The sequence below is a fragment of the Zootoca vivipara genome, chromosome 7 (assembly GCF_965207765.1).
Source record: "Zootoca vivipara chromosome 7, rZooViv2.hap1.1, whole genome shotgun sequence".
NCBI classification, from domain to species: domain Eukaryota; kingdom Metazoa; phylum Chordata; class Lepidosauria; order Squamata; family Lacertidae; genus Zootoca; species Zootoca vivipara.
The window spans coordinates 44,598,836-44,608,101 of record NC_142590.1 but is presented as its reverse complement, the minus strand read 5'-3'; the positions used below and the strand labels follow the sequence as shown (position 1 = coordinate 44,608,101).

At 44.8% G+C, this 9,266-nt stretch overlaps 1 protein-coding gene across 2 annotated transcripts in view; it reads right to left on the bottom strand.

The window, feature by feature from the left end:
* Nucleotides 1-402: 402 nt before the first annotated feature.
* PTCH2 (patched 2) overlaps nt 403-9,266 on the bottom strand; it is a 55,400-nt gene continuing 46,536 nt past the window's right edge. For both annotated transcript variants that reach the window (XM_088673251.1, XM_060276946.2), the window contains 7 exons: nt 8,893-9,073; nt 8,369-8,652; nt 7,108-7,245; nt 6,290-6,432; nt 5,415-5,514; nt 4,867-5,115; nt 403-4,184 (listed from right to left, as the gene is read on the bottom strand). In XM_088673251.1, the coding sequence (XP_088529377.1) occupies nt 3,771-4,184; nt 4,867-5,115; nt 5,415-5,514; nt 6,290-6,432; nt 7,108-7,245; nt 8,369-8,652; nt 8,893-9,073 (1,509 nt within the window). In that variant the 3' untranslated portion in view covers nt 403-3,770. The remainder of the gene's footprint in view (nt 4,185-4,866; nt 5,116-5,414; nt 5,515-6,289; nt 6,433-7,107; nt 7,246-8,368; nt 8,653-8,892; nt 9,074-9,266) is intronic.

The following is a 9,266-nucleotide window of genomic DNA, read 5'->3' as shown; positions in this document are numbered from 1 at the left end:
AGAAGAATGTCCAGCTATGCATGCATCATCATATATATTAATTATATACAATGTGCATCCTTATTCATACATACACAAACTCCTGTTGCTCATCAACACACCCTTCTCTAGAGCAAAACAAGGCACAATGTCAGAAATCTGTGATGGGATTGCATCCTTATTAAGTTTTACCAAATAATAGCCAAAAGGGAGATTCAGACTAGGACAGTGGTGCTGAGGAGAAAGGCGGTTAACCCCTCCCCCCCAGCACCACCTCCCAGCTTAAAGCTTCCTCCCCCAGCTGTTATTTGTCCTGTTAAGAGAAACCTATGCGTACAGCCTGCATCAATCTACACTCTTGACCACAAACACAGAGACTCCAAAGCGGGGACCAAAGAACTGCACACAGGCACCATCAGAAGATAGGTTTATATATAATATATATTTACTTTTAAAAATAAAAACTTCCATTGCAAGGCTAGAGGTCTGTACAAACTACAAAAATAAATCTTTTTTCTTTTCATATAAATAATTTATATGGCATGACAACATTTCAGGTTAAAAGGTCTCCAGCACACTTGCTACATACTCACATGCACACGCGCACACAGATACACACATGCACACACAATGTGTCCCCCTTTCCACCATTTCCCATGCTTTGCTGGTCACAGACTTGTTGGTGGGGGGGGGGGGCGGGCGGGGGAGGGAGGAGAAACACAATTTCTATTGTGAGTTAGCTAGAAGCATTTAGCAGTTTTTAAAGCAGTGGGTGGGTGGAAAGGAGAGCGTAAGAAGTGGGGCAAACATGTCAAATGTTGCTAGGTTCTACCTTTGACAGAGGTTTCTGGTCTAAATAGTTTTGTGGTGAGAAAACAGGACAAATCTAAATGGTCAGAGGAATCTCTGCCACATGGAAAGTTTCTTTGGGCAGGGAATTCTCTCCAGATCCTAGAAGCAGTTCTTAGTTTTAAATCAACTGAATTAATCCATTTTAATAGAAGACCCAATCCTATTGAAGCTGCCAAGGGGGTTCACACAACCAAAATGTGAAAATATCAGCAGAAACTCCCTTAGCAGCAAGAAGTGAATAAGGCAATCTGGCATACTTTGGGGAATATAATTACAGCAGTTAATGGGTGAAAGGGAGGGGGAATATAAAGTGCCTGCGGTCAAGAAGGAAGAATGTCACTGAGGAAGTGGATTTAAAGGTGAATCAGCCCTGCTCTCTCACAAAACTAAGCTATGGTGCGTCAGTCTCTGTGCCCAAAAACTACACACAATTTTATGCCCAAGTGGGTCAGAATTTCACAAGGGACAACTCCATGTTGGCAAAGAACAGCTAGAAGACATCCACACTTCTTAATTTATCTCATTCTAAAGACAAAGTTGTAAAGTGTTATTCCACTACAAATGTCAGTGCCACTGAGAAACTGGCAATCTACTTGGGTATATAATTGCAGTGCAGAAAGATGTTGAGCAACTTCTGCAGTTGAAGGGGTCCCTTCCTGACGCCCAAAATCTCCAAACCTGCAATCAGGAGTACCTAAAGTTATTTCACTGTCTTAGGTGAAAAATACTTTGGGTCCCAAACCTTGCATCTTGTTGAAAGAAGGGGGGGGGCTGAAAACTGTGGCAAATCCATCAGATTCCAAAATTAATCAAGAATCCTAACAAACACAGAATATTTTTTCCAGCTGCCATCTTTTTCCTTTAGAGTAGGTCAGTAAGAAAGAAAATAAAATAACTTTTTTAAAAAGCATTGTTTCTCAGGATTTAGGCTGTGAGCTGTTCTTTTGTGATTGATGTACAGGGCAGAGCTGGCCAGAAAATTGCACTTTGAATTTTGTGCAAATTTCTGATTTGTGTCCTGAACCAGAATGGAAAAACTGAAACATTTCATAAAGCAATTTTGACTTAGCTATGTGGAAACCAATCATGTCAGATGGAAATGGAACTGGTCCTTGAGAACCAATCCTGCTGCCAAGTGACAGTTCATTTCTTGTTTTTCAGCCAAAGAAGCTGAACCGGAAATAGATCATTCAGAAACAGAAAAAGCAACCGCAGCACTCATACTTTTGGGCAGGAAATGGAATGTTTTGCCCAACTCGTCTCTCCCGTTGAACATTTTCTGCTCTGATTACTACATAGGGATGTTCTTAGGTGGGAGAGAATCAAAGGATAATTTTGCGCATGATTTTTTTTCCTACACAGAAATATTTGTGAATCTGTACACCACCAGTTGTGAAGGTGCAGCACGAATGTTTATGCTGAAACTATGCAGGTCAGGAAGCTAATAATCTCAGTATAGGAAAAACATGTGTTGAAAAACTCAAAATGGTGCATTGTCCTTAACAAGGGCAATGAATGGCTGAATTTACCACAAGTTCGCCCAGCTTTCTTATTAAAGTAAGCTTAAATTTCCATTTGAAACACTTCCTTCGTAAACCAACACAGTACACATACATTTTTGTACTCAGGCAGCAGTCTCAGACTACAAACTCACTTGTGAGAAGTACCTCTTAAAACATGGAAGCAGAAAAAACATAAACCCATATAAACTGCTCTTCCAGAAAGCCCTGCTCTGATCTCCAACTGTGTGGGGTAAATGTCCTGCAGGGCCCAAAAACCTGCCCTGAATGATTCTCATCTTCTGTTAGTCACAAATTATTCCTCATTCATATTCTTGGGAAATGATTAAGCTTAAAATGTAAATTCTAAAAGGAAGTACTTATGGGACACTTGTGTTATGGGCTACCTTGGACTGATAAAGACGCATGCAAGCAAAAAGAATAGGGCAGAAAGGAAGGTTTTTGTAGTGTAGGATAGGACAGGGAGGAATTTAACAGGATTTGGAACAGCCAGATGGCGAATGCTGGCATAGGCAGACATGCCGGTGGAAGCAGGAGCAGAGTGCAGCCCATCCCACACAGCTTGCATAGAAGGCACGAAGACACATTGTGCCCCTCCATTGCATGCTCCCTCCACTCCACACGCCCAGGGGGTCCTCTCTCCATTACAACCTCACCCTGGTGTTTCCCCTTAAAGGGATATTCCACTTTTTTTTTTAATGAGGGAGCTGTGAAAATAATAAAAAATAATTATTATAATTATAAGGGGGAGGGTTCGTGACTCTTTTATACAGCTTAAAATAATAATATTAATATTAATAAAAATAAAAGAATAGCAGCACAATGCGGGAGGAGTTCCCCACGCATAAGTTGAGTCCTGTTCTCTCCATGGGAGGGTCAGTGTTCGGGCAATTCTGTTGCCCTGCCCCGATGACAGCCATGAGATAGTTCACACAGCATATGGGGAATTGTCACTTTCATTTTCCAGGTTCGATGGGATTGGAACTTTGCCTGTCTGCAGGTGAGTGGGCGCAATGTTATCTGGGCTATCACAGTCCAACATAAGGATGCAAACTAGGGATGTTTTGAAGCCAGAAGTCCTGGTAACCAAGAAACCCAGCATGTTTTTGGTGGCAGATAACACCTAGAGAAACAAGGCATGGGAGACTGGAGTACCAGGTGCTGAGAGATTCTCCCATCAACCTTTTCACGGCAGTAGCTCATCTGGCCTTCTTGCTCCAGTTCTCAAAGGCACCGTCTATGTCTACAGTTGTTGAAACACAGTGCAAGAGCTTCCAGGTAGCCATCCTGCTTCACAGTCTGTGGTATGTATACGTGTGAACAATCTGAGCCCCTGACCCCACCAGGGATACTGTGCACATCCCATCCCTGAGGCAGGAGTTCTAGACCCAACGTCTTGGGCCTGGCAAAAGTGAAATGCTAGTGCCTCTGCTCTAGGTTCCGCAGTTCCAAGCTGTTGGGTGCGTCTTTACGAGGCTCCTCAGGTCCATCAGATTCAAAGCCCTCGTGTGTGTAGCCCCGGCATGAGCCAGGCAGGGGTGGGTGCAAGGCCAGCATCACTGAGGCAGTGGCTGTAACTGTGGTGAAGGTGCCACCAGATGCAGGAGGCGGCACTTTGGTGCTGTGGGCAGTAGGGTCGGTCCGAGGGGGATTGGGGGCAGTCTGTGCCAGCCGAGGCCTTTGTTTGTGGTTTGGCTGCTCTGGCTGCTGTGAAGCGTCTTTGACTTCTGTGACAGTGGATGGCAAATGTCCTCCAGGGGTCACAGTTTGGGTCCAGTCTGGGCTGCACAACGACAGAGGCGATTCTAGGCTGGTCTTGTAGCTTTTCACCACCTGTCCAGGAAAGGAAAGGCTGATGTTAGTGTATTGGATATGGAAATGAAGGAGGCAACAACACAAGTGCAATTGGCATGGAGTCCTTGTGACGGAGCAACTCCAAGAACTTTCAAACCATAAAGCAGTGAATTAAATAAGAAGAATCTGAAGCACAAAGAGAGTGAATTATGTTGCCTTAAGGTACTAAAGAGGAGACTTCAACCACTGTCCATCTGTCACAGATGCTTTAGCTGAGATTCCTGCATTGCAGGGGGTTGCACTGACTAGATGACCCTTCTGTCCCTTCCAACTAATAATGATTCTATGAGCTCTCTTAGTCCCATATGTTTTAACTCCTGGGACCTGGGAATAGAAGCTAGCCTCCTATTACCCCATTATACATTACTATAGCCACATTGCACCAAAGATATGCTCCAAGGTGCTATGGCCTGTTTTTCCCAGAGATCCTAGGAATTTTGTCTCACAGAGACCTGCCCACCCCAGTCTAATGCCTTTTGACATACTAGCATAAGAACAGAAACAAACATTCCTGGTTCTCTTCTTGCCTTGCCTCCCAACTCATTTGGGGACACTATCTTTACACTCAAACTAGAATCCAGCTGCCTTTGAACGCTGAGATCACTCTCTCCATCCAGAGAAAGCAGAGTTCTGGCTTCCCCGGCTCTTGATGGGCACTTACAGTGATTTTGGGGAAGCTGGGGCTTTTGCTGGCCTTGACCAAGATGTGTGATTGCGCTGGGGGGATGATGTAGGTGCTGCGGTCATCTTCACCCGTGTCTGATGCTCCTGTGCTCTCTGAATAGTACTCGGAGTCTGAGGAGTCACCAAAGGCTCCACCGTGCCGCTGTACATAGAAGCTGTGGTGGCTGATGGGTGGGGGGACAGGGGATGGTGTCGGCAGGCGGCTACCGTTATCTGCTGGTGTGACCTATATGACAAAAAGCAGAAAGCACACTGAGAAAACGGGGTGTCAAATACAGGGTATATGTGCTGTCAAACATGATCCCTGAGAGGCACAGGCTTTCCATTCATTGTAGTGAATCCTGAAATCTATTGATGGCAGGTGAAAGCCAAGACCTATGTTCTATTACAACTTGTGTGACTGTTCAAGTACTTCCCTCCACCTCAATCTGGCAGTGGCTTTTGACAGTAAGATATAGGACCCCTTCCACTTTTCTCTATGGTTCTCCACTAGAGCAACCTGATGAGAAACAGAAGTTTTCTTACCTCTGCAGGTGGTCCAATGATAGACAGCAGGACAGGCAGTAGCACCAAGCCATTGAGTAGTCCCAGAATGGTCAGGATGGTGAGCACAGCAAAGAAATACCTTTGGGGGGAGATCAAGGTGGTCGGTAATGGTCAGATTTGTCATTTGTGCAAATCATCTGCATACAATAGAACTTTAGGATAAGAATCAGTTATTGCTCTGTATATTTTTCTTCCCCATCCCAAGAAGCTGAGATGCAGCACAGTTCTGTGACCTTTGTGAAGAGGGAGGGTTATTTATTTACCCAGTTGGCAGCAGATGTCAGTAAAGCATCTCAGCCTCTTATCAGGGCAGCCAAGTATAGAGTTAGTTCACCAGCACACATTCATTTACATTCTCTTGCACACTCATTACTGTTACACCCATGCAATGACAAGTGCTATCCCTCAGTCTCAACTCAAGGTTGCTCCCTATAGAAGATAAGAGCATCCCTCTCTCTGAGCCAGCAGACTTGTAGAGCTCATAAGCCTTAGCTGCTGTAAGGGAAAGTGCCAGAGAAGGAATAAATTTCTTGTACAATGTCCTCCCCTCAACCCATTTTAAGTTGTGTTCTTGAACAGGGAGATTTCTTCAAATTTGGCAGAATGTACCAGTGCCCCTCCAGGGCTGCCTTGAACCCTATTAGATTCTGCCTTTATATCCATTCTTGATCAGTGAGACCTTCAGACCTATTGCCCCCATGTGGTGTTACCCAAATTCCCAACAGATGTCAAGAAAGACAATTTCCCATTCTCTGGTCCACTCCTTTTACTGATACCTCTGGAAATGGCCCCCAGCACATTGGTCCAGAGCACCACCAGAATACAAGGGGAGAAGAGAGACACATAACAATCACCTCAGAATGAAATCGAACTCTGAACCAGCTAGCATAAGAACGCCAAGCAACGTGGAGACAGCACCATCCATCACAGGGGCAAACATGTGCTCTAGGGCCACAGCAGTGCGCAGGTTCCGGTTGCCAATGGCCGTGAGAAAGCCCTGAGAAAAGACGAACAGTCAGAATGCGACTAAAGAGAGGGACTTGTCCAAGCAGACCCTCATAAAGGGGCCAATCACCACACTGTATCTTGGGAGGCCCACCAGACTGGGAGAAAGAACAAGAAGCTAAGCCCAAATCTGTTCTTGCACACTGAGTCGGCTGGTATTGCCAGAACTGGAACAGGCTCATCTCGAAATGACAGCTTGGACTCTGCTTTTCCTACCATACACAGCTATATCATTATATTCAGCACTAATTAAAAGAACTGCCAACCCTTGGGTGCTGCACCCACAATTATGGATTAAATTCTGCTCTGACTACCCAGACTGCAACAGGGTGATATTAAGGGATATTAAGGGGGTAATGAACCCAGAATTTATTGATTCTTCCTTACAGAATCCACTACTGATCAGGTTTGATACAACAGATAAAAACCTAATAATCTAAATGTTCTGGTTGGGGGCCACTAAAGCTATTTGAATGTATATGGTTGTAATACTTCACACCAAGTTCTTTGGCGTGAAAAAGCGCTCTTGAAAGCTCTGCAAGGGTGTTCAGGGAACCCTATTCCTTTCAGTATGGACCCACAGAGCTTCAAAAAGAGGAAGTCTCACTGAACCACATGCCCTAGACATGGTAGCAGAATGGTCTGTGCTCACACAATTGCTTCTTACCAGAGCCACATGTACGGTGAATTCCACACCAATTCCCACAGAGGCGATGAGGATGACTACTGGGATGGCACTCAGCTTGATGCCCATCAGGCCCATGATCCCAAAGAGCTCGACTGTCATCATAGCTAGAACAAATACCTACATCAGAGAGAAGGGACAGCTCAGCATCTTACCTGCAAGCTATGGTTATGGACATGTCAATTACAGCAATGAACAAAGCCCAATGTAGTGGTTAACAGGTAGATTAAGAATAGGTACCTACAAATCCATATGCTCATATGTATGTGATTTCTGAATTCAGAATTAATTCAGAAAATGCATACATCTCATTGTGGCACATAAATACCAGGTTATTAGTTAACAGTAATGATCCACCCACTACTACCATACCTGTTTGATACCCTGTTAACTTTATTTCTTTCTTTATTTAAGTGGCATTATACGCTTTTGTATGGTAAACAGTAGGGGTATGGGACTGTGCACACCCTAGCAAAGGTTGCAAATATAGTAGAGCACCTGCATGTTAGTGTGCAAGCTTAACCCTTTCAGCACTGTGGAGAGAAGCTTGAGGAGAGAAAGAGATATTTACTTGTTGCTGCAAAGGTAAAGCTCTACTTTACACTCTATCAGCCTATCTGGTAGCAGATGTGCGTTTACCATTGCATCTGCATACAGTGGGAATTGGTGCTCATTCCCAGCTCCTTGGTACATACACCTGTACAATACATACATTATGTCTGTTGCGTGCATACCTTAATACATTTATGGGAAAATATGTGTATGTTCAAGTTTTGTGGTTGTTGTTTTTTTTTAAAAAAAGAATATGAGAAGGCATGAAAACATTCCAGACTTGCAACAAAACACTCAATTTCTGCAGTCAGAATAAATTCTGCAAACTACTGCAGTGAGTTTTTTTTTTATGTATCACAGCTGCAAAATTTTGAATTTGGGCAGAACCTGAATGGTTTAAAATGATCTTTGGTATTGAAGGAAAACTTCTTAGGGTACTATGTAAGGCAAGGGAGATGGAAAGGCAACTGCGCAATTACAGGAAGCATCACACAAATTCTCCCCCACTCCCATTTCCAAGTTTCCTGTCCTAAACACGAGAGCCAAAAATACTGATTTAACTAACAGTGACCGTGTTTGACAACCATGTACCTTGTTGCACAATGCCATATTGCAACTACATATAACGTTTGTAGCTAAAACATCTTCCTTATTGCTAGGCACCCTGTTGCTCATGAAGAAGGATACTCACAATGATACTGGCGGTCCAAGGATTGAGGAGTAGCAGGGTGCACACTAGAAAAGTGCAGGCCAACACAATACTGATGGCCTGTAGAAGCCAGTGACGAAGGCCAATGTACTGCTCCCAGAAGAGGAAAGGGTAGCCGCTAGGGTAGCTGAGGACACCATGCGTCTGAGCCACCTCGTCACAGATAGCACGCACGCTCTCGATGGCTGCCACAAAGTCTGATGTCTGCCGCAATCCATTGAGGTAGAAGGGGAACTGAGCAAACTCCAGGGGCTGTGCAGCAGGGACTGTCAGAAAGAGAGGCAGCCCATCAGATATAGTGGCCTTCTGCCCCCTACTCCCAACCTCTAGGGCCAAAAATGAATTGTTTCCATTGCCCATGTGCCGGGCACGGCTTGCAAATGTGGGGAACATACATCATAAGGATTTACACTGTGGAATTGCCATAGAAGTGGGGATAGGACTGAGCTGAAACAGTAATGCATGATGGAAAGTGGAAGAAGAATGAGGCTGCTGCCTGAACTCACTTCGAAGGTTCTCGCCAGTGGCATCGTACTTGTCATGGATCCATTCCGGGGGTGGTGGGTAAAAGTTGGCCTGAGATGCAGCAAAGCCAAGAGGGTCGTTGCTCACCCACACTGTCAAACAGATGTAGAAGATGTCAGGGGGAATGATCCCATTCTCATCCACCAGGCGGCGAGTTGTCAGCTGTAGGCAGATGGAAGGGATGCAGGGTGGTTTAGAAGTATAGCAACTAATAGTAAGTAGTAGCAGAGGTCAGGGTGCTACTAGACAGGTGCTATCATTTGGCAGGAAATAGGGCTGAGGCCCCTGCTTGGGCACCAGCTGGCCATTCCCAAAGCCATGTAGATCTCCTGTGTTCCTCCATGCCTGTGGAAAA